This window comes from Geospiza fortis, unplaced genomic scaffold (assembly GCF_000277835.1).
Source record: "Geospiza fortis unplaced genomic scaffold, GeoFor_1.0 scaffold59, whole genome shotgun sequence".
In the NCBI taxonomy this organism is placed as follows: domain Eukaryota; kingdom Metazoa; phylum Chordata; class Aves; order Passeriformes; family Thraupidae; genus Geospiza; species Geospiza fortis.
Window position 1 is genome coordinate 3,061,710 of NW_005054381.1, and position 25,184 is coordinate 3,086,893.

Consider the following 25,184-nt stretch of genomic DNA (forward strand, 5'->3'; position numbering starts at 1 on the left):
CTGAGGAGAGGATCTGCATCTGAAATTCTCATTCCTCCCATTGTTGTGCCTGGGTGTAGTCACTCCCTTGCAGGCAGACACCTGGAAAGACAGAGTGGTGCAAATGATAAATATGGAATTGCATTTCCGGTCATCCATCTTTCACCTGCTGGGTTTATCCTCTCCCTGTTCACACACAAAAGTCTTTTGGATCTGGAAGTCTTCCCCCACTTGAGGGTCAATAGGACCATGATCAGGGATTCTGCCAGACGGTTCCTTTCCCTTCACATCCGTGCTCTGGGAAATCAGAGAATAACCTCGTGGGGAGGGATCTTGGAAGAAGCTGAATATTTTGCTTTAAGCAAGGCCAGGTCTAAAGACAGATGAGTTAGCTTTGTGACCAGTCCAGAAAATGTTGTATTAACTCCAAGGATGGAGATTCCAAGAATTCCCTGAGCTATTTAGGAAATACTTTCTGCAGTCACGTGTATATTTGCCTCTATACAACTTCAGTCACCCTGGGAATTCATGGTTAGCTAATTCCATGCTCAGCAGATCTCTGAGCCATTTTCCAAATGGCTGTTAAACAGTCAGGACCTGAACTGCTGAAGAAAGAGCCCTAGTTAGCTTTCCTTGTACTTTTCCACTTTCCCCATCTGGAAGTTTTGCCAGAGCTGATTCTGAAGATGGTGGTCAATATTCCTGCACACCGAGCAGCTCCGTGGGTCAGGACAGCTCCCTGTGCCCACAGTGCTCTGGCTGCACTGAGAAGTCTCTTGGAAGCCCAGCTCTGTGCCTGGTGTTGGACACTGTCATTCATGGAACATGTCTGGTGCTTGCTGGAAGTCTGTTCCCAAGAGACCTGAATTTTCAGCACAGCCTTGTAATCACTCTGATCTTTTAGTAGGAGCAAGTGAAGTGAGGTACCAGCCTGGCTTTGGGTGTAAGATGTGCAGGCAGTAACACAGAATCATGGAATCACAGAAGGGTTTGGGTTGGAAGGGACTTGAAGCTCATTTCATTCCACCCCTTACCATGGGCAAGGGCATCTTCCATTAGACCAGATTGCTCCAAGCCCCATCCAACATGACAAACTGTTTTCTTTTGTGAAGCTCTTCTCTACGCTTGTTTTGCCTCCTTCTCACAGTTCTACTGCCGGACTGCTGGATCTCTTTCCAGGCACATGTGTTAAGCCATGCAAGAACATTATAACACACCACAGACTCTCCCCAGATCCCCAGGTTCCTGTCTGTGCAGGCACTGTCTTGTCTCCACTGGCTCAAAACGGGAACTCTTGGTGCCAGAACAGAAGAGCATGATGGCAGCTCCCCAGTATGTTCTTCCAGTTTACACCAGTCCATTGCTTAGGTGCTTCCCCAGAGAAATCTAACATACCAGGGAATCCTGGCCACAATTTCTCTCATCCCAAAGTGTGTTTCTGGAAGGAGGGGCCATGCTAAATTTGGTATACATAGAGAGAGCACAGCCAGTTTGGATGTATTGTATTAAACATCTTGTCTTTGCCCGTGATCTAGACAGACCCTGTGACCTTACCACTGTGAAAACCCATCCTATATGAAACCCCTCCTATATTGCACTGTGTTGGAGGAGAGATTCACCTCTTTCCATATTTATGATTCGTAGGCTCTCAGTGGATGGGAAAAGCCCAGGCTGGGTTTTTGCTGTGTACATCTGGAATGTGACTGGGCTTCCACTGGTGTGGGAATGAGAGCATTTCCTTGGTTGGCACCAACCCTCCTGCTGTACTGCCTCTGGCTCTTCCATACCACTCATGGGGTTTTTTTTTCTCACGTTCTTCCAGGAAAGATGACCATCCAGATCCTGCCAGAAGTGGAGACACTGGGCCTGGGCCCAGACGATGTTCCCAAGCTGACGGAGCAGGTCCGTGACTCCATGCTCTCTGCCTACCAGGGGATATCAGGAATGACGAATGGAGCTTCCCATTAGCAATCCCATCTTCCAGCTCCAGCTGTGTGTACCACAGTGGAGGGGAGCCATGACAACCACAGGAAGGTCTGGCAGCAGAGACAGCTGTGGATTGCAACACTGACAAACCAGAGACAGGTAAAACATCCACCAAGAAGAGAAGCTTCCAACGGGGATGTTCTTGATTCCTCCTAGAGAGCATCACTCTCGCTGCCACCCAGCGAGACAGACACACAATGGACAGCTGGACATTTCTATGTAATCATTTTGCTGATAATGTCCCACCAGCTGGACCCCAGGCAGAGCTGGGCCCTTCCTGTGATCATTGCTGCCTGCTTATAACTACTTTTCCCTGTTCAGATCCAGCAAGGTGGAGGCATTGATCCCAAGCCTGTGACCATGCTGCCTGGGAAGTGGCTGTCCTGGGGTTTGAGGGTTGCCCACATTTCCCTGGAATACACTCAGGAGAAGGTGCTGTTTTCTTCCTCTTCCATGGGGAGGATTTGCGAGGTACCTCTGCCATGAGAGACAGAAACCAAGGCAGCTTTGGGAGAGGGGAATTAAAGACCTTACATATGTCTACAGGGCTTGGTGGTTTCTTTGGCATATTTAGCCTTCCTTTTAAGCTGTGGAAGATTTTACTTTCAGGGTTGAGCGCATCTTCAAAGTGCAAGAGGGACATGTCTGGGGGCTCAGAAACCAGAGGCAAATTGCAGGAGTATGCTGCCTAAAATCCTCGCTATGCCCAGATGGAATCATCATCCCTGGAACTGTTCAAAAGATGTGTGTATCTGGTGCTTAGGGACATGGTTTAGCTGTTGACCTGGCTGTGCTGGGTTAATGGACTTGATGATCTTGGGGTGCTTTTCCAGCCTTACTGATTCTGCAATTCTGTGATGATTCTATGATAACCTCATGATATTTAGCACAACTTTTATATCTTTCAAACACACACTGGGAGCTGCAGCTCCTGATTTCTGAGTCCAGCCTTCTGTCTTCTCTGTCAGAGGATGCCCACCAGCCTAGGTGTGATTTGCTTTTTTGTGCTGCTATGAACCATAGCCAAAGACTGTTTTGGACACAGGTCTGACTTACACTGAATCACACGCATATTCACAGAATCATTTAGGTTGGAAAAGCCCTCTAGGATCATGGAGTCAAACCTGTGACTGATCCTCACCTTCTCAACCAGCCCACAGCACTGAGTGCCACATCCAGCCCTTCCCTGGGCACCTCCAGGGATGGGCACTCCAAACCTCCCTGGGCAGCCCCTGGCAGTGCCTGAGCCCCCTTTCCATGGGGAAATTCCTGCTGATGTCCCCCCTGAGGCTGCCCTGGCCCAGCCTGAGGCTGTGCCCTCTGCTCCTGTCCCTGTTCCCTGGAGCACAGCCCGACCCCCCCGGCTGTCCCCTCCTGGCAGGAGCTGTGCAGAGCCACAAGGGCCCCCTGAGCCTCCTTTGCTCCAGGCTGAGCCCCTTCCCAGCCTCTCCTGGGGCTCCAGATCCTTCCCAAGCTCCATCACCTTCTCAACATGCTCCAGCTTTTCAGTGTCTTTCTTGCAGTGAGAGGCCCAAAACTGAACACAGAATTTGAGGTGAGGTCTCAGCCATGCCAGCAGATGGGGACAGGCACTGCCCTGGCCATGCTGGTCACAGTGTGTCTGGCACAGCCCAGGTGCCATTGGACTCTTGTCCACCTGGACACACTTGGGATCTTGTTCAGCCACTGTCAACCAGCTCCCCCAGGCCCTTTTCTGATAAAAAGATTTCCAACCCCTCTGTCCCCAGCCTGTCATTGATGCCAACTGTAGGTAAGTGCACAAGGATGTGTTTTATTACTGCCCAGAATACCCAAACCACACAGATTCACTGTAGGATTTTAATAAAACTTGTTTCAAAGCTTCAAGATGCACTTGCCATGCCTCAGTGACTTCAAAGGCTGAAATCTCACTGCCGATTAGAAGCAGCCTAAACAGCTCCTTCTCTTATGCAAAACCAGGAGATTGGGAAAGTTTTGGTAAAGATTACATGAATGTGCTAATTTCTGAGCAGGTAAAAGGATAAGGAGTTTGATTTTGCAATGCAAGCATGCCAGCCTGCAGGTTTGACACCCATTCAGGATGGGAAGTAAAAAAATTACACTTTTAGAGAGTCAGAAAGCCTCTGATGAATTCTTTAGGGCAACAGAAAACAAAATATCATTGCTATTTCATCTGAAGTCTTACATTACTGGAAGTTTTTTTCAAAGAAATTATATTTTTTTAAAAATCACATTACAGGAAATAAAACAGAATACATAGTCTTGAGCTTCCCTCTGGGAAACCATGTGCTGATGTTCAGTCAATAGCAGCCAGTGGAGCCTGATGTCCAGGCAGGAGTTTCCCAGGAGCAGCTCAGTGCCACCATTAGGGGTTTCCAACGCTGGTCTGATGAGTAGGATTAGAAACTACAAGAAAAATAAAGCAAGAAAAATAAAGCAAGAAAAAGCTGCTGAGAGGCACAAAGTCTTTCCTGGACACACTGTTCTTGTCCACTTTTTTCTCATCCCTGTATGCTTGCACCTCTGAGACATTGTGGTCCTTCCAGCCTTAGAATGAGTGGTTTGGGGAAAATTTCTTGACGTTTCAAAAGGTTAAACTTCTAACAACTGCTTTTAGCCCTGGAATTTGACTCTCTCTGGGTTACATAAACACTTTGACTTCCCCCAAGCCTGATGAGAAAAGAGCCACAGGAAGCAGCTCAGCACATTTTAGTGACCATAAAAATGTGATAAAAAATGAAAAAACCTCTGTTGTATAGAGAGGACATAAGCTGGACTCAGGTCCTAAATAATGAGGTGAAGCCACCATAATTTAGCCTTTAAGTGCAAATATCTGTCTTAAAGAACAGTGTTTCCCTCAAATAGTTGCTCAAACTCAATACAGGAGCTGCATGGAGATGCTTTGTTGTCTGTGCCTTGCAGAAGGACAGTGTAGGTGATCCCCAGGTATTGTGATCATCTATAAATGGGTTGTCAGAAGGAAAAATAATCCAATCCAGTCCAGTCCATTCTTCAAGCCTCTGTTCTCCCACATCATTTCAGTTGGGAGACCAGTAGTCAAAAGTGTTTTAGTGGGACCCTGAGTGTCCACATCTCTGACAAAGACATTGTTTTACTGTGGCACATCATAACCTTTGATCAGGTTTGTTCAGCTATTGGTGTGTGAGGCCATACCATGTCAAAACTACTCCAGATATACCTTAAACTGATTTAAAGTTTTGGGGAAGATGAGGAGAGAGTAGGAGCTTGGAGCAGCACAGTAACACTTTGGAGCAGGTTGGCTAATTCTAGTTGCTTTTTCATCAACACCTTTCCTGTTAGAAAAGACTAGGAAATAATATCTTTAGAGGACACAATCCCAAGGTCCAGAACAGGCTGGATTTTGAGGGATTTCCCATTTGCTTGAAAGGAAGAGGCAGGGAATAAGGTATGATGAAAGTGATGGATTGCCTGGAAACCCAGTTAACAGCACCTCTGCCTCCAGTGCTGTCTGAGTGTAGCTAAATAGACAGTCATCATCTTTTTGGGGTAGAATCACTGTGTAAACCTTAATTCTTTCATTTTTTTAGGTGTGGAAAAGACCTAATAATGCATTTATTATTTTTGACAGATCTTAGACCACTGGTACCTTTTGTGGCACTCTCAGGCTCATCTTTCCAGGATGAGAGGTCAAGCATGTCAATCTCTTGGCAATCAGTGAAGTCCTCAGGATAAGTGTTGATCTTGAACACATCCCTGGGTATCTTTCTGATATGAGTATTGTCACAGATCACCCTTGACACTGAGATTTTTCTCAATGCTTGCAACTGTTGTGAAGTGAAAACTCCCAGGTTTTCCCACCAGAATCTGCAATGATATTTTCAGAAGCAGTTTATAATCTCTGGTTACTTGCTGAGAACCCAACCAAGGTGAGTCTGAATGGTCCTTAATCCACCTTCCCTAGGAACACCCCTTTAGAAAGAGGTGTCTCCAGTGTGGCCAGATCTGGGTTCTGCCAGTACAGAGAGCCTGCCTCTTCCACACAGCATCAGCAGACTGCTGGGATGCAGGGATTTGTGCCCTGAGAGCAAAAGACACCTCAGGCAGAGGCCACAGCAGATCCCCTAAGATCTGGAGCTGATACTCCTCAGACACATGTATCTAGAGAAACAGGCTGACAAAAACAGTCCTTTGGCAACTGGGCTAAAATTAAGGGATGAACCTGGCTGGGAGCACTCACTGGAGTGCTGTAAATGGGTTGGATTAGTGTGTCACAGGAAATGTCAGCATTTCCCCCCCTAAAAAATGCCACAGGGAATGTATCTCTCACCTGTCCCCATCACGCAGGTTCCTGAACTGGGTGCCAATAATGCAGGACAGGAGGGGCCCAACTCTGCCCTGGGGAACCACAGGCTCTGCAACTGCCCCAATCCAGAGGTCAATATTGTACGGTGTCCCATACACATTCATGAACTTCTTGGCCAGTTTTGGATTGCCCAGCACCTCAGATAATTCTTCTACAGTTTGGGGTTGGGAGAGCCCACAGAAGCCCCTCCAGGCATTGTAACCTGCAAAAGCAGGAGCAGCAGATGACCAGGACCCACCACCACATCTCCACAGCACCTTTCTTGGCCCATGAGAACTGCCTGCTTCTTCTCATTGTATTAAAGGATCTGGAAGGTACTATTGTCTGGGCAGTCTCAACAAATGTCACATTTTCAAGTATTTTCTCATATGTACACTAAACAAACAGTTTGGGTCATCTTTGTGACTGCACCTCATCCTGTTGGTTAAATCTACTGCTGTGGGTTGAATGCATCAGTCCTTGCAGCTTTGGGAGGCAAAATTTCTAGGATCAAATTCTTAGAAAAGAGGAAATTTGGTTGTGTTTAACCCAAGAGCACCTGTTCTTCTGAAGCACCTGGGGCAGTCCCACCTGTGGATGCAAGTCACTTCTGCTCGGAACTCTGGCTTGTCTGGGACTCAAGACAAGATTGATGGGCAAAGAACAAAGCCCAGGGCAGGTGTCCAAGCCCATGTGAAAGCCTAATTTGGTCACTTGTGTCTCTACTTTCAGTCTCTTACCCACTTTCTTACATTATCCCCAATATCATCTTTGATTTCTAAGCCTTTTGTCCTTGTCATACGTCTCACAAAAAGATTTTTATCATACAGAAACCTCTTATTCCCTGAGCTTGACTGTCTGTCCATCCTTCACCTTCAAATTAAGGTACTGGTTCTTCCCATTAGTATAGAAAAAGCTTAATTAATTCATGGAATAAACAGAAGAAGGAAAAAAGGTCTTATTCACAGGAGGTGTGGACTTGTGTCTCCTTACCTGGAAGGCCGTGGTCTCTTCCCCGTTGCATGTTCATGGCTCCTAGATCCAGACCCATCACCTCTGTCTGTTCAAAGAGGTGGTTCTGGAGCTCCTCAATGAGCAGCTGGTTCTGTTTCATGAGTTTTGCATGGTCCACAACCATGCCTCGGATCAGGGGGTCGATGCCTCCTTGTTGAAGATTGCAAGCAAGATGTTTTCCATTACCATCTGTATGGCTGATTACTTTTGTCAAGTGAGCAGTTTGCCTTATCTCTCTCTTTGAATGACCACATTCACACCTCCCTGGGAGGGGACACCTGCTGATAACAGACTATTGAATATCAGTGCATGACTGGTAAGAACTGTAACATCCCATTGTGAGATGCTCCGCCCAGAGGGAGGAGCCAAGCACTGCTACCCCATATACTCCCTTGCTCCAACAGAACCACACCTGATACTTCAGAGGCCTGCAGCCACATTTTCAATCGGACTACCACCAACATCCTGACCCACAGGGTGTCAGGTTGGGTTCTGACTCTGTCAGTGTTGTTCTAGTGGACTGCATTGTTTATTTTTATTTTTTTTCCACCCTATTAAAGAACTGTTATATCCTGCTCCCAAATCTTTGCCTGAGAGCCCCTTCATTTAAAATGATAGCAATTCGGAGGGGTGGGGAGGGTTTACATTCTCCATTTCAGGGGAGGCTCCTGCCTTCCTTAGCAGACTCCTGTCTTTCCAAACCAAGACACTCCTGCAGCCATTTCAAAGCAAGGAAAGATTTTTTGTGCCAAGGTGCAGCTTTGATGATCCCTTTCATGCCGCTGAAACAGTCCACTATGGGCTGGGTGTGGTTTTCATCTTCATATTTTCATTTCACCATGTGTATATGGAATCACAGAATCATAGAATCACAGAGTGGTTTGGGTGGGAAAGAACCTTAAAGCCCCTCTCATTCCACCCATGCCATGGACAGGGACACCTTCCACTGTCCCAGCTTGGTTGCTCCAAGCCCTGTCCAGTCTGGCCCTGGACACTACCAGGGCTGGGGCAGCCACAGCTGCTCTGGGCAACCTGTGCCAGGGCCTGCCCACCCTCACAGTGGTACCTGTATGAACTTGTGCATGTCTGCAGGTGCCAGTAAATAAAGCCTCACATAGTAACTAAATTCCTTATCCCTTCCCATCCCTTAGCTTTTCCTTACACACTCCTAAATCTACTTGCCATCCATCAGTTCCTTTCCAAGTCTGCTCCTCAGCCTGCCAGGCTCCATTATGTCCTGGTGCTTGGGGGTCTGTCCAAGGTTTTAGGTTTTGCAATGAATTTTGTTTGTAATTCACTATTAATTGACAGACATTTATTAGAACATTAAATGTAGTGATAGCATTAATTAATGTCCGACTGTCCGCATCTTTTTCATAGCAATTAAGGAGACAGTATGAGCAAAACCAGGAAAATTGGCTGCACAACTGTAATTATATTTCTCATGACTAGTAAACCCATTTTGGAACAGATATTTGTCTTCCTCAGAAAGACTTATCTGGAGATCTCAGCTACGTAATAGCAGGACCCCATAACTCCAGTTAGAGCCAGGAAGAGGGATGGGCACCTCTAGGAATGAATGATGCTGCTTTAGTTCAGTTAAACTGGATGCATCACCCTCTGTCCATGTCTCCTGGTTACAGAGGGATATAAGAGCTTTGATTGGCATAGACTTTGGTGGATTGACATTTGGCCCAGGGAGTCTCCTGCCTCCTGGAGCACAGGAGCAGCTGCACCGTCTGAGTGGATGTCGAACACTCCACTGTCATGTCTTGCTGAGTTGGGAGGGAGGCGTCCAAGGAATGACTGATCATGCTGCTCAGTGCTCTGGGCTGGGTGACAAGGTGGGGATCACAGGTTGGACTTGATGGTCTTGTAAATATTTTCTAACCTAAATGATTCTGGGATTCTGTAATTCTATGTGCCTGACCAGCTGATCTCCACCCCAGGACCAGACCAGGACCACTGCTCCATGTTCTTACCTTCCATTACAATTCTCCATGGAGCACAGAAGGTCAAATGCAGAGGGACATGGGAGGAGGAACACAAAGGCTGAAAGCTCTCATTCAAACGGGACACAAAAGGCTGCACCGACGTGTGGCCGAATCGGAAAGCCAGGGAGAAAACATTTGAGGCCCTTGGATCCACCTTTTCATTGTAACCACTGTACAAAGGGATCCACTTGCTGGTCTCCTCAGCCAGCAGGAGTGGGAGGTAATCTCTGTATGTTATGATCTGAAAAACCACAAGAGCACAGCAAGTTACCAGCAGCTGCAGCAGAAATGGCATCAGAAGTCAAGTGCAGAGAATGAACATGGACTGTCTGCCAGCAGAATTCATTAAAATCTTCAGAAAAAAAGAACTGTAGCAATGGAATAAGTTTGGCATAATGGATAGAAATTATTTTAAAATGTGAAATTATTTTATCTAATAATTAATTTATACATTAATATAATAAATAATTGATAAATTAGTAGCATGGCTCATAAAAAAGCTCTGGATATCCATGCTGTCTCAGATGGACTATCCTCATTCACAATTTCCAACTTCCACAAATAACTTCACTGATTTGGCAAAATATTTTCCTCCTTTTGCCTGACGGGAAAATCATTTCTAAGTTTGTGGATGATAAACAGTGAAGAGTAGTCAGTACCTGGTTTATGGCAATCACAATCTTTCTACTCTCCTGGTAAAGCTTTTCCCCATCCCAGTGGGGATTTAATTTCCTCAGCTCCCTAGCCAGGCGATTGTGCTCTCGGACAAAGAGAGTGTGCATTGCAGAGAGTCCCAGGTTTTCTGTCACCCGTTTGTCACCTAAAATGAAAATATTTTATGAATTTTGTACATTGCTTTCAATTTCAGAGGCAAGTTTTTGTGTTAGGACAGACAAGTAACAAGTGGTGATGTTTCTGGCAATAGTGCTGTGTCTGCCCCATCCCTGGAAGTGTGCAAGGCCAGGCTGGATGGGGCTTGGCCCAACCTGGTCTAGTGGAAGGTGTCTCTGCCCATGACAGGAGGTGGAACAGGATGGTCTTTAAGTTCCCTTCCATGCCAAACCCTTCTGTGATTCTATGAAAACTGGAGGGCACTCACTGAAGACCCTCTGTGACATGATGAAAGAAGCACTGAACATCTCCTCACTCAGCCAGGAGCCCTACTCACAGGCAGAGAATGAGGAAATGACAACACTCTGTACCCTTGTGATTGATTTTGCAAGCTTCACATTTATAATGTTTTTTTAAATGTTATTCCTGTGATGGATCACTTCAAATTTGAATAAGTTCTGTGTTTGTCTTTAGTTTTTTTTAATTTCATACTAGTCTAGACTTTTCTTCTGATGTAGGGTGGGTTAGTTAATTAATTAATTAACTAGATTTTCTTAAGAGTGTTTAACTGTTATTCTTGATTGGGTTGAAAACTGAATCATAGAATCACAGAATGGAAGGGACTTTAAAGCCCATCCCATTTCAACCTTCCACTACCCCAGGTTGCTGCAAGCCCCATTCAGCCTCACCCTGGACACTTCCAGGGATGGGGCAGCCACAGCTGCTCTGGGCAACCTTTGCCAAGGCTTCACCACCCTCACAGGGAAGAATTTCTTCTGTATATCTAATTTAATCTACTCTCTTTCAATGTGAAGCCATACCCCCTTGTCCTCCCACTACAGTTACTAATGCAGTCCCTCTCCAGGCTCCCTGTAGTCCCTCCAGATCCTGGAAGGTTCTGTGAGGTCTCCACACAACCCACTCTTCTCCAGGCTGAACAGCCTCAGCTTTCTCAGTCAGTGCTGACAACCTGACAATTGGCATTCAAGTGAATGGTGAATTCTAGGTAGACGAAAAAAAGCTTCAGAGAAGTTTTAAACACTGGTGGCTATTCTATTGAAAATTTCTCATGCTTTGGAAAAGACTTTATAAAGGAAGTACAAATTGCTATAATTTTTTTGGGAAGTTAAAATAATGTTTATGTTTATTAATCGATTGTTGCTTGATTATTTTTCTCTTCTAACTGGGGGGAGGATTCCCTTATGTAGTCATGTCTTAAAGTGCGTCATTCAAATATCACAGAATCACAGAATATCCTCTGTTGGAAGAGACCTACAAGGATCCCATACAGAGATATTTGTCCCTTTTTGACTTTATGACCCTCTGAAACCCCCCAGCTGCACCTTACCTGCTTTAAAGCAGGGGATGTTGGCACTCCTGTTGGTGAGCACACAAACACTGTGCGTCGTGTTCTCAAAGGGCAGCAGTTCCAGCCCCGCGTCCCTGAAGAGCTGGTTCACGGCCATGAGGCCCAGCTGGCTGCTGAGGTTTCTCAGGCTCCTCGCCAGGGCATCGTCGCTGCCGTACACGGTGCTGGCATCGATGAAGGACGTGGCGGCGTTGAGCTGCTCCCGCCGGAAGGTGCCGGGGCTGCACACGGAGGCCGACTGCACGAACGGCATGCAGGTATCGGAGCTCAGCTCCCGCGGGTCGTCGGGGGGGAACTAAAGCAAACAAGCCAAGTGATGCCTCAGAAAGCCCTGTGGTTTTATTTTTGCTGCTGTAAGAGAGTGTGGCATGGGTGAGAGTCAGGGTACCTTAATGGGGAAGCAGGGGGGCTTGAAGGCACAGCTGGTGTGGCACTGGAGCTCCAGGCTGGCTCCTTCCCCACTGGCAGGGGCCAAGTCTATGTCGTGGTTGACCCACTGGCCCCATTGCATGAAGACCAGCGAGAGCTGCCGGTCTGCAGTGACATTCTCGTTGGCCGTGTGAGCAATTTCATTGGATACTTTTCGAACCTGCAGGAAACCAAAATGAAAATGTGACTGTCTCTGCCACGGTGGAGGGGTTGCCTCTCACTTGAACTCCCACTGAGACATCTTGGAATGACAGAATCATGAAGGTCAGAAAAGACCTCTGAGATCATCAACCTTTGACCGAATGTCCTCATTCCCTCTAAACCATACTGAGAATTGCCACGTCTACCCGTTTTTGAACAACTTCAGGGACTGACTCCTCCACTGCCCTGGAAATCCTGCTCCAATGCTTAACCACTATGTCATTGGACACATTTTTCCTAATATCGTAAACCTCCTCTAGTACAATTTGAAGCAATTTCCTCTTGTCCTGTCACTTGCTCCCTTGGAGAAGAGGCCAACCCACAACTGGTCCTTTCAGGTAGTTGTAGATTATGCACAAGATTATCTTAGATAAATTACTAAGACTAATGGCATTACACAGCTCCATGTCATTCCTCAGCTCCATCCAATCAGGTGTAAAAGTAGACTACACAGTCCTTCAGCCAAACTTGGCTTCATGGAAAGCCCGTTCCAGCTGAAACTTGTTTGTGAACACCAGAAAGTCAAGAACATAGCTGAGGAACTACCAAGCTTTGTGGTTTGTACAAACCTCCTGGTGTCCTTGAGCACTGACTGCAGCAATCCTTGGGATGTACACTTTGGAGACTGCTTAGGAAAGCATCCATAACCTTTTTCTCATGTCTGTCTCCAACAAAAAATATTAACCTGAGCAATAACTCAGTTGTGGAAAAGCTGCCCAAGATCAAGCAATTTACACTTTAGATATTGTCACTACTTCCTTCCTGATGGGTGCATTGAAGGCAGTGTCCTTAGTCATGGCTGGATTAGGATAACAACTCTCACCAGTGGGAGTGGGAATCCATTGTAGCGCTTTCCTTCACTTGCTCCTCTGGGAACAGACACTCCATCTTCGTACACAGCTGGGAGCCAGCGCGCGAATGCGCGGTTAGAGGACCCCAGGTGGGAGTGATTTCTGCAGCATCAGCAGAAAAACAACTTCTGTTATTTTTTCAAACATCAGCAGGCTTGTACAGACCAATATTTCACAACCCTTTATTCCATGTCTGAACAAGCTGGTAACAGGGATTAGACTGGCAAAACACCAAGATGCAAATTATACCAAGGTTATTACTGTGGAGAAAAAGCAACTTTTTTAAAAAAGGTGCCTTGTGTCACTCTATTTATTGTGTCTGTCAGTTAAATCTGCATTAATTTTATCTGGCATTTAAATCTCTCTACCACCTCTGTCTTCACTGCCCTCTCAAAATCAGAGGCAAGGCCATCAGCATGGTGAGGGTGGCCACGTCTTGTCCAGCTGAGGGCTGGAAGCTTCCAAGAATGAAGATTCCCCACTTCTGTGGGGATCTGTGGCAAGGCTGCTCCTTGGGGAAGTTTTTACACAGACCCTCTCAGCCTGCAGCTGTGGCCATTGTGTTGTTGCCTTGCACTGCTCTGAAAAGTTTGAATTGCTAAAGTCATCATTTTGTGTTCAGAAGAAAAAGAATTCTGATTGAGCCAATGATCTGTGGCCCTGTGGGCACAAAACTCAGGCAATGTCTATATGATGTGGCACTCAGGGTTCTGGTCTGGATTATAAGGTGGGAATGAGTCAAAGGTTGGACTTGAGGGTCCTGGACACCTTTTCCAACTTAAATGATTCTATGCTTCTGCACTGGAAAAGGAGAGGAGTAGCCAGTGCTCACAGCAATGTGCTGGGAAATAAGAGCATGTCCTAGGAAAATGACTGTGCCAGAGCTGAAGCAATTCCATCAAGTATTAAGGACTCAGAACCACCAGGGTCTTGTTCTGATTGTTATTACTGTCCTTGCAGGCAAACTATTTTCATGGTGTGCACCTCAAGCTGAGCAAGATCCTTGGGAAAATATTAACACCACAGGGATCCCTCAAGCCTCCCTCCATCTCTCTGACAGCCCAACAAGGTCAAGGACAACCCTACCCTGAGCCTCAAATCAGCATGGACACAAAAACCCACAATGGGTCAGGCTGGAACAGACCACGCTGGAGTCACCTGGTCCCATGTCCAGGCAGGGTCAGGTAGGGTCATCTCAGACCACATGGCATAGGACTGTGTCCAGATAGTTCTGGGATATCCCCAGTGAAAGAGACTCTATACCCTTGCTGGGCAGACAGACAATGCTGTCCTTGTAGGGGTGGGGGCCCTGGAGTCCAGGGGAGCAGGCTGGAAAACCCCAGTGAGTGTGAGCTCCCTGCACACTGCTGCAGAGCTGTGCTATGTCATCACATCTAGCACATCTGTTTCATGCCAGGTGCACATTGGATGCAAGTTCAACTCAGATTTGGGGTCTGGCACTGATACAGCAGGTCAAGGAGCCTTGACTGTTATTGTCAGACTAGAAATTTGGTCATTTTCTGGTAAAAAAAATAAATTAAAAAGTGCAAAAGGAAATAAATGTTTGATCCCAGCTTTGAACCTGGACGGAAACTATGTGCAAAAAAACCCTGAAGAACTAATTTTCTCAGAAAAAAGATGTACAATACACAAAGTTGGAAGGACCAAGAATTAATATCTTATTTAATTCCCACCCTTACTCATCACAGAGATACATCAACAGCTGAATATTATAATCAAAATCAGCTGGGGAAATTAGTGTCATCCCTACGGAAGAGTGGAGGGATGATTTCCTGTAGCCTCCAGCAAAATGAGAGGCTGAGTCATAGCCTCAAAATTTTCTCAACTTCTTACCTGCCCCCACCCCAAGATCCTTTCCTTCATCTAAAGCAGCATCTAAAGGACAGTGGGTGCAAATCTTTTTTTTAAAGAAATTTTAAAGAGATTTTAAAGAAGTTACATCTTTTTCCTGACAGGCACAGGTAGAAATGAATCCTCTGTTATAGGCTTATTAAACTGAGCATTTCACTCTTCTTGCCCTTTCAAAAGGCACTTTCACAAATCATCTACCCTGGGTCAGAATAAAGAGACTCATCTTGTCCACACACAAATCCTACCTGTTGTTGCACTCCCCAGTAATGGTCCGGTAAAAGTCCCTCTCTGGGCATTTAATGGAACGAGTCTGATAGTCACAGCCAGTGCCCTTGGAAATCATCTCCTTCTGTCTCCTGCTTAGCAGGTCTGCAAGAGAAACCCTGTAGAGTAACATCTGATCCTACTCTTCTTTTGTTGTTTTAGCTTCTCAGCGTTCTAGGTCAACATTTGAGCCCACTGAATTGGAGCTGTGGGTATAAAACATCTGGATTGAAATTGTTAATTTGGTGCCTGAATCCTTTTGTGGATCAGCCTTCCCCTCTGGACTAGGGAAGCTGGGTGGGCATAAAGATATTTTTCAGGGGAATGTGGACAGCATCATCACCAGGAAGGTTTTACCCAAGCTGGGAACAAAATGATGAGTTTGCGGAGTGGTACAACCTAGGTGTGCAGAGCAGAAGTGGAAGATGGAGAGTTTTCAGTGATTACAGTCTCCAGTGGTCTTTGTCCCAGGTTTGTTCCAGGTATTGTTAAGCTGGTTTTACAAGGATAGGAGAGATGCACTCTCCAAGATGATGAATAAAACACCCGGGAGTCTGGTCTGTTACTGAGAAACCTTCAAATCTATTCTCCTGTTGGGGAAGGGTTTTATCCTTGGTTATTTGGGTCATGGCAGAGCTGCTCCCTGCCACCCGCTGTGGCACATTTCCTGCTCTTTGCTCTTTGTAAGGCATTTTGGTCTAAATCACATTACCTGTGACATTGAAACTCTGTTCCCCAGAGAGATGCAGCTTCCTTTTGAGGAGTTTCAAAGTAGTTTCCAAATAATCAGCAGCACGGACTGCAGATCTGGTTCTTCCTATGGGGTCCTTTAGGTGCTTCAGGAAATCCATTGGGTTAACAATCTTTTCCTCCAGTTTTCTCTTTAAGCTGAGCATAGAAGAGTTCTATGAAGCACCTTCTCTGAAATCAGAGCTCCTCTGTCATGCTGGACTGGGTGTAATTAGCTGTGACACCACTGCAGGGTCACACGCAGGCCCTGCCCAGTAGGACCAGCTGTCTGCACATTAGCATGTCAGCTCAGATGGTTTCAGCAAACAAAGCACTGTAATGCCCTACTTCAAGTTTGCAGTCATACTTCCTTGTCACAAAAAACTTTGTTCTATCATGTGGAAATCCAGATCAATGAACTGTGTCTGGATAAAATTTTACATGTATTATGTTGCAAGGTGTATTCTGTGAACAGAGGGACAACCTCGCTCCTGTTCCATCTCTTTCTGGTCTCAAAGTTCTGTCTTGCTACTTTTGTAGGATGAGTAGAGAGAGACTCCTTCCAAAATCATCCCACTGCATGATCAGACTTTTGGGACAATCACAGAGAATACCTGGGGTTTGACTTCCACTGACATCTGTCTGGGGCAGGGTGTCCATCTGCACAACTCCAGTCCTTCTGAAGAGGGGCAGAACTCCTGCTGCCAGGAGAGGACTCACACGTGTCCAGCACGTCTGAACCATTATGGACCAGTGAGAGGTGCTCATGGCAGTGTGGGTGAGGAAACAATACCTGAAGGTCATGGTTGGTGGTTCTGGGACCAGAATCCAGCCAAACTGGGCAAAAGGATCCCTCCAGCCATGACAAAGAGAGCTCTGGTGCTAAGGCTTCTCCATAATAAATATGCATTGGAAAACAGAAAAAACACACATGTATTTAATCTTACTGCCTTAAAATATTTGGGCTGTCATGCAGGAAGAACTCACCTTTTTCGGGCCTGTAAATATGTAGCGTCTACCAACTGCCTGGCCTCAGTAATGATGCTCAGGAGAGACGAATCTGACAGCACCTCTGAGACCTCTGCTCCACAAAATAAAAGAAGAAAAAACAGAAATGTAGGATACTCAATTATACACCAAAAGCTTTGTTGTCAACCAAACCGTGTCCCCAAGCTACCACATACCAAGGTTTTTTTAACATTTTCAGCGATGGTGACACCATCACTGCTGTGGAAAGCCTGTTTCAATGCTTCCCAATCCTTTCTATCAAGAAATTTTCCCCAATATCCAATCTAAATCTCTGGCACAATTTGATGCCATTTCCTCTCCTCCTGTCCCTGTTCCCTGGAGCACAGCCCGACCCCCCCGGCTGTCCCCTCCTGGCAGGAGCTGTGCAGAGCCACAAGGGCCCCCTGAGCCTCCTTTGCTCCAGGCTGAGAAAAGGAGATTTCTCAGTTCCCTCAGTGGCTCCTGGGGCTCCAGACCTTTCCCCAGGGAAAGTGCACAGAAGAAGTCAAAGATACAGTCTCTGCCCCAAGTTTCCTGTCATAAAATGATGATTTGCTCAGATGGGCTGTTGGGAGTTAGGGAGTTTCCATAGGCAAATCTCTCAGGTATAAACTTCATTTTTAGTGGATCAATCTACAGGATATTTCAATTTTTTATTGGAGCTGTGTCTAATTGGGAACTCCAGCTGAGTTTTGATTCACACCCTTTCCAGTACAGCAGCAGCCAAAGGACAGAGAGGAACCTACTATTGCCCGAGGAACCCATTGCTCCAACTGCACAGAGAGTGATGAGGGATCCCAGGAGAGTCATCCTTGGACTTGTGCCTAGGGAGAAATGCAACATAAATCCTCAATGGGCAGGGCTTCACTGAGTGGTCAGAACAGACTGAGATGTTTGGTTTCAATATCTCTTTCAGGATCCAGGAATAAAATCGAGCTGCCTCTGTCCAGACCTGTCAGTGGGACTCAGGCTGGGGCTGTGGCTCTAGGGGTTGGCAGGACACAGGGACACCTCTGAGAGGTGGGACCCTCAGCAAAGTGGGCTGAGTAGCTGCCAAGGAATAGTCAGCCAGGTACAGTCCAGCCTCAGTGGTGGAGGATATTGAGAAGGTGAGTTGGAAGACGCTGATGTCCTGGGGTCCTGTCTTTGGCAACGTCCACAAGCAGCTGGTGGGAAGGAGCTTGACCCCACACTTCCCTCTCTGCCCCCTCCATCTTGATGCTGAACAAAACAAGCTGCCACGTCTATCATCACTTTCAACCACCCCTGCCAGTCCTCCTGCTGCTCCCTGAAATTTGTCTCTATTCCTGTTTCACATTAAAGCAGAAATGTGTATGATCTGTTCCACCAATATCTCCCACTGTGGCACAGCACCTTCCCCGAATGGAGATTTTTAGCCCAAAGGTTGTAAATAGATTTAAGTAATTTAGTCAAGTTTCAAGTTGTTTAGAACAGGACAGGGACAAAATTTGGAAGAACTAACAGATTTCTCACAGTGGGAAAAGTTATCTTACATTTACAATCCATGAAAATTCTTGGACCACGTTCCTGGAGATTGAAAACTGCTAATTCCTTGCAAACATATATTGCAGGAATTTTCTGCCCAAGAAATAAATCAGGCTGTCTTTGCTCACTTTTCACAATAAATTAAATACACATCAGGGGAGAAGGAGGAATGAAGCACCACCAGGTCCCAACACTCTGCTCTGCCTCCCATCTCCTTGGGTTCACCTGTGGAATGCACCAATATCCACATCAGAAATATCAAATGCAGATATAGAATGAAAATGCACTGATCTTACCTGCCATCTCTGCAGCACTGGCAGGCCTGGAGAGAAGTCAGTTCTTTATACACCTGCACCAGGGCAGCAATTCGCCGGGTCTGAGATGGGTGTGGCCAAAAAAAATGGGACCAGATTGAGCCAAGAGGAAATATCTGCTGGTTTGCTTTCCTGGAATGATCTAGAAAGTGTACACTTCTCCATTCCTTCTGACTTCCTTCTTGAAAAATCAGTTCAACAAGGAATGAAGACACGTATTTCTTTCCTGCAAGTGAAAGAGGTCAGCTTAACTTTATGACGGTTAAAGACCATGGTGGAATTTGGCTTCTTTTTCCTTGTTGGTTGAATTTGTGAAGGTTTGGGAAGACAGAAATGGATCATTTTGCCAATGCATTTGTGGGGCATCCCAAGGTCCACATACAGCATGTGTGAATGGTGGGCCTGCCACTATTTGTGTCCAGGCAAAACAAAGTTGTGTCCCATCAGGAATTTGGAAATTCCTATAAAATAATGCTGATTATTGGGGATGACACAAAGTGGACAAGGAATGAGGCAGTAGTACATAACAGGGTCAAGCTGTCTCCAGCAAAATCACATGGACAGAAATATAGACAGTCCCAAAGTTATAGCTGTGCCAATACTTAGAAAGGAACAAAGTCTTGGGCCAAGTGATGTAATTCATTTCAATGTGAATTGTGACAGAGGGTTAGGAGGAAATTCTTCCCTGTGAGGGTGGGCAGGCCCTGGCACAGGGTGTTCAGAGCAGCTGTGGCTGCCCCTGCATCCCTGGCAGTGCCCAAGGCCAGGCTGGGCAGGGCTTGGAGCAGCCTGGGATAGTGGAAGGTGTCCCTGCCATGGCAGGGGGCAGAATGTGAGGAACATTAGGGTCCCTTCAAATAGAAACTATTCCATGATTTCATGATATGCAGTAGGGAAAAGGACTGTACTTCAGTGGACCAAGGTTGTAGAAATAATTTAATCCTTTGAACATTGGTGGCACTGATAACAAAAGACAATGCTGAATTTTCTTGCCATCAATCAGCCTTTCAAACCTCCCAGGATTAAGGAGCCAATCCTTCCTACTGTTCAAATATTTTCACAGCTCTTATTAATCAAAATAAATAAAAGAAAAGCATATATGATAAAGAAAACTGCTACCAAAAATATGTTGGTTTAAATCTGTCAGGGAAAAAAAAAAAAAAAAAGAAAAATGTATGAAGGCCAGATTTTCAGCAACTGAAAATGCAAAGTCAATTTTTCTCCCCTAAAGAGAAGTTTGAATCCAAAGCAGGTGGCCCCCAGCACCAGAGGGATTCTGATCACCCTAGTACATGTTCCACCTCATCTATCCAACTTTCGTTGCAAAACATGCATAGGCAGAAGTCCAGGTACCTGCTGGGTGGCTTTGCTTCTTTTTTTGTGTTTGTGGCAAGTATCTTTTCCATAGTGACTCCTAAGGAAACTTCCCTGTCTGACTACCCAGGAGCCACCCTGGCAGTCCCAGTGGCACCACTGGAGCTGGGACTGAGGACCCTTCCGAGCAGGGGAACAGGGACCTGTGCACAGCCAGGTGAGAGGCACAGAGACATGTCTGGAGCTGATGACTCCAGACTTTCCTGTGCATGGACTGGGGGAGTATAAAGCCCAGGGCTTCCTTTGTTTGGATCCCTGCTCAGAGGCACCAACTCAAGCTGTTACTCTGTTGTTATACCAAGATTAAATTATCTTGAGCATCCAGACATTTGTGACTCTGCTGTGGGGAACTTGGGGTTGAGCTGGTGAGGGGTGTGGGGAGTCCAGTAGGGTCACTGGTGCCATTGCTGGGAAGGGACCTCAGTCCCAGCTCAGGCGGTGCCAATGAGACTGCCAGGCTGAAGGCAAGGAATGGCCAGGTCAGACAAGGAATCTTCCTTTACATCTCACTGGCCTTGGACAGGAACACTGTCTACCCTGGAGGACACACGTCCTTGAGGGCAGGCAGCCCCATGCTGCTCCCCTGGCTCCAGTGCCCCGGGAGGCAAAGGCTGCACTCACATCACGCCCATTACTGGGCCTAAATGCAGTTCCCAAGGTGAGCACTGAGCACTCCCGTGTCACCTCCAGCTGGGATTTGTAGTGTTCCAGTGCAATCTTTGGAGCGTCTAGAAAACCCAGGGTATCCTGCTCACCAAGACCAATGTACATTCAGCAGTTTACAAGACATCAGGCAACCAGGGTAATAATTAGCTATTACTTATTTGACCAAGCAGCAGATCTCCTCTATCTTGAGAAGATGTAGATTTCTTTTCTCTCAGGCTCTTGGTATTGCCAGCATTACTTCTTGGTCCTGTTCAGGCTGCAGATCTTCACCCCTAAAGGTGTTTATACCCCAGTATAAACGCAGAGCTATGTAAAGCATTGGTGGTGTTTGCTAAAAAAGTGGCTGTAGGAACAAATGTTCCTTAAACTCCAGCAACACAAACAAAAGAAAGAGCTTATTACTGCATTCCTATCTCCCATCCCAACAGCAAAAGGCAACACCCTCCCCTTCCTCATTTGACACCTCTGATATTCCTGCAAACTCCTTCAGCTTTGTTTTCATAGAAATCATAGAATCACAGAATCCCAGACTGGTTTGAGATGGAAGGAACCTTAAAGGTCATCTCATTCCACCCCATCCCATGCACAGGTACACTTTATGCTAGACCATATTGCTCCAAGCCCCATTTGACCTGGCCTTAGGTGACAGAGACACATTTAAATCCCAGGTGTGAACCATGAGGCCTCAAGTTTAATAATGATTAAGGACTTAATTTGGGTACAACTTCAAATGTACGAAGTTTTCTCTTCACCCGCCAATGGTGTATTTTTCCTATATTTCAAACCGTGGATTTATTTACAAACTGAGAGCCAATAGCCTGTACAAGCCAATCTGTCCTTGTCCAGGGCACAAGTTTACATAACTGTATCCAGTGCATCTTCTGCTGCAATAGATGAAGGGCAGAGCTTATAAAGGGATGTAGTGAGCAGGATAAAACAGACAAAAATGAGAAGTAATGGGTTACAGCACAGAAATTGTAGGGCAACTAGAGGAGAAAAACTTCCCAGCAGCATAGTGGTGATGTTTAATAAAACCAGATTGTCCAGCTTTAAAAATAGAAAGGCTGCAACTCTAAAAGAGAACTTTAACCATTTATGGATAAGTGACAGCAACAGCCAGGGATGTTCAGGAGGTGGCACTACAGAGGTGTTCAGGGGTGTCTTCAGCTGTGTGATGCCCAGGGGTGACATTATTGCCTCTTCTGGAAGTTCTCCTTTAAAGACTCAACACCCAAGGCTATAAAGCCTCCTTGGTGCATCTCCCCACCTGCCATGGAGATACTTCATAGCCATGGGAGGTGCTCCAGGTGAGCCCAAGAGTCTGGGGAGACACTAGTGAGGACAGGCTGCTTGGGGGCTCCTTCCAGACCTCCCTCAAGCAGGAGGCACAGTGCCCAGGGCTGGAAAGCCTTGGAGAGGCATCTGTGACTTTCCAGAACAGTGGTAGAATGCACCCCACACACCAGAACAAGCTACAGCACATCCATCCACAGAAAGTGCTCATCTTGCAAGGCCTAAATGGGACTCCAGTCCTAAGCAGCAGCTATAACACTTCTTCCATAAGAACAACAATCCTTCCCCAGGGGCTGAAGCTTTGTTTCCCTTCCCGTGGACCAAACTCCCCAAATAAAACCTTCAGCTTCCCCTCAAGAACCAAACTTCTTCCTGCCCCATCCTTTAGTAAACCTTTCTTCCATCCCTTCCACTTCTCTTCCAGACTGTGATGCCATGCTCAGGCAGGAAGGTGGGAGATGGCTTCTCTGGAGATGGGGCTGGCAGGAGTAAAGACAGAATGCAGGAGTATGGTTTCTCCATTTTCCATGTATCTTACTGCGCTGGAATCAGTTCCTATCTTATCTGGAAATATGGGACGCAGCAGAAGCAGTTGTCAGGCCCCTGGAAAGCCACTGGGAGGACACCCTAGGAGAACAAATGGCTTCAAACACTCCAGAGGTTTAGCAAGAGAGTGGAAGAAGCTTTAGGTCCCACTGCAGTTTTCATTGTGCCCCACAGCTGGGAAATATGGGAAGTCATCCAGAGCCATGGATGCAGCTTAAATTCTTAAATTTTTAAGAGGCTGAATATGTGAATAGAAGCAAAAAAGGATCACAGATTTTGTGGCTTGATTCAATGCTTAACCCTGTGAAGGAATGCCTGTACGGACAGAGCTTGCGGGGGTTCCCTGGTATTCCAAGGCTCCTCTGGATCATCCTATGCCCACACATTGCCACCAGTGACACAATAGTTTATGGTGAGAGCAGTGTCTTTAACATTGCATCGAGTGATGGGAGGGAACAGTGAATCAAGGAATCACAAAATCATTTAGATTGGAAAAGCCCTTTAAGACAATTGAATCCAACTATTCCTCCAGCACTGGCAAGGCCTCCACTAACCGATGTCCCCAAGAGACACGTGCTTTTTGAGCAATTCCAGAGATGGTGATTCCACCACTGCACTGGGCAACTTGTTCTAGTGCCTGACCACCCTTTCAGTGGAGGAATTTTTCTTAATATCCAACATAAACCTGCCCTGGCACAACTTGAGGCCATTCCCTGTCCTCAGGAATGGTGAGTGCTGTGTGCTGTGTCCAGCAAAACCAATGCTCAGGTAGGGCTGTCACTGTTTTCTGAAACTTGGAAGATTAAAGGGTGAAAACGAGAGTCTGAACATTTCCTTGATTTAGAAGTTCTGCCTCATGACACACCCTGTGGTTTTCTCTATTGCATAATACTGCAAAGCGCCATTTGTTACACGAGAAGAGCTGTCAGCTCTCTGTTGAACTCAGACTTTTCTGTAAACACATCCTGTTCTTTTAACCAGGCAAGATTGTTTTGTCTGTAAATATGACAAGAATTGTATATGAAAATCGCTGTTCACTGCCTACAACACAAGATTAGATAAGGAAAAAAGTCAATAAGATGAAAGACTCAGAGGAATATTGAGGCAATTCCGACCAGTGCAACCAAAGTGTGAGTCCAGCCGGGTTGCAAAAACAGTTAGGCAACATGGTGTCCTCCAGTCTCCTCCAGATGCTTCTGTTGGAGCTCTCCAGACCACACCTTTCAACCTCCTTAATGCCCTCAGACCTCTTTTTTTCAGGTCTAGTCTCCTTCAACCTCCTCTGATAGGGTGCCACTGCTCTCCAGGACGCTCTGCTCCCACTTTGGTTATCTCCAGGTCCTTCCACTGTGGTCTGGACCCTCCCATCCTTTTGATATCATGGTGGACCACTCCAGACCCATTTTGGGATCTGGTAATGTGCAAGTCCCTGCTGATAAATCCCCATGGGAGGGGCATGGAGCGCCAGTGACACAGGGAAGCTCTTGTACAGCTCTTGGAAATAACTCCAGGAACCCAGGGAGGGCTTTGGATGTCTCAGGATGAGTCCCCAAAGCCAGCTCCCACCCAAACCAAGGATAGTGCTTCTAGGACTGCCTTCCAAATTGGATTTATGCTCCAAAGGAGAGGCCAAGTCACTACCAAACCTTGCTCAGCAAGCATTTCCTCTTGACAGCCACCTTTTCCTCCTTTCTCCAAATCCCCTGTTCCAAAAGCCCAAATGCAGGCAGAAACCTGGTGAGGACCACACAAGCCTGGAACATCTCCTCCCAGCTGCAGGACAGAACCTGCCAGGTCCATGGCTCAGGTTGCCTCCAAGAGCCATGTCTGGACATGTTGTCACAGAGGCAAAAAAGGGATACTGTGGGAAGAGGGGATGGAGAAGGCTGGGATATTTCCAGGCTAGAAAAGGCGATTGGGAACAGTTGTCCTGGGACAAGTTTCCTGTTGGATACAAGGAGATAAGACAGGACACAGACCTCCCACCATGTCCATGCCCCATGTCATCTCCCCTGATGTTGCGGCCAGTGCCCAGCTCCCATTCCCAGGGCTGCTGGGGTGCTCTGTGCAGGGCAGGTGGCAGCATGATCAGCAGTCCCTGAGCTGGATGTGAAGCAGGGATAGCAGCATCCATGTCCAGGATGGGACCAGGTCCTGTTGTGACCCTGGGCAGGGTTACAGCCAGGGGCTCTGCAGACATAGCCTGGGCAAGCTGCTGTGATGGCTGAGTGGTGAAGGCTTGAAATGGACTTGAAATCCTCTGGGGTTTCCCCATGCAGATTCAACTCCTGCTTGCAGAAAGAGTTTTACTGTCAGTCCCTGTCCCCCTGGCTCCGGGAGGGACAGACAGACACAGGGCAGTCACACTCCCTCGAGGGGACCCTGTGTTCCCATCCTGCCTCTGGCCCTGATCTCCAGGGACTCTTTACCTTTAGGAGGTGGTCAGGAGGGTGTTCAGAGGAGCAGCCCTGCAGCTCTTCTTATCACAGGAAGAAATCCTGCAATAGTGTCTTGGTTTGGAAAGACAGGAGTCTGCTAAGGAAGGCAGGAGCCTCCCCTGAAATGGAGAATGTAAACCCTCCCCACCCCTCCGAATTGCTATCATTTTAAATGAAGGGGCTCTCAGGCAAAGAT

At 46.7% G+C, this 25,184-nt stretch overlaps 2 protein-coding genes across 2 annotated transcripts in view; one reads left to right on the plus strand and one right to left on the minus strand.

The window, feature by feature from the left end:
* LOC102034125 (1-acyl-sn-glycerol-3-phosphate acyltransferase alpha-like) overlaps positions 1 to 2,566 on the plus strand; it is a 6,174-nt gene extending 3,608 nt beyond the window's left edge. The window contains exon 6 of the mRNA XM_005425131.1: positions 1,802 to 2,566. Within this exon, the coding sequence (XP_005425188.1) occupies positions 1,802 to 1,947 (146 nt within the window). The 3' untranslated portion in view covers positions 1,948 to 2,566. The remainder of the gene's footprint in view (positions 1 to 1,801) is intronic.
* A 1,764-nt stretch (positions 2,567 to 4,330) lies between these two features.
* LOC102037835 (myeloperoxidase) lies at positions 4,331 to 18,660 on the minus strand. The gene is made up of 13 exons (XM_014308695.1): positions 18,654 to 18,660; positions 16,831 to 16,924; positions 15,827 to 16,002; positions 15,096 to 15,219; positions 12,951 to 13,080; positions 11,886 to 12,086; positions 11,477 to 11,792; positions 9,957 to 10,117; positions 9,286 to 9,538; positions 7,283 to 7,453; positions 6,275 to 6,512; positions 5,594 to 5,811; positions 4,331 to 4,371 (listed from the first exon to the last, which is right to left on the minus strand). Exons 1-13 carry the CDS (start codon positions 18,658 to 18,660, stop codon positions 4,331 to 4,333), a joined length of 2,130 nt encoding a protein of 709 aa, XP_014164170.1.
* Between the last annotated feature and the right edge of the window lie 6,524 nt (positions 18,661 to 25,184).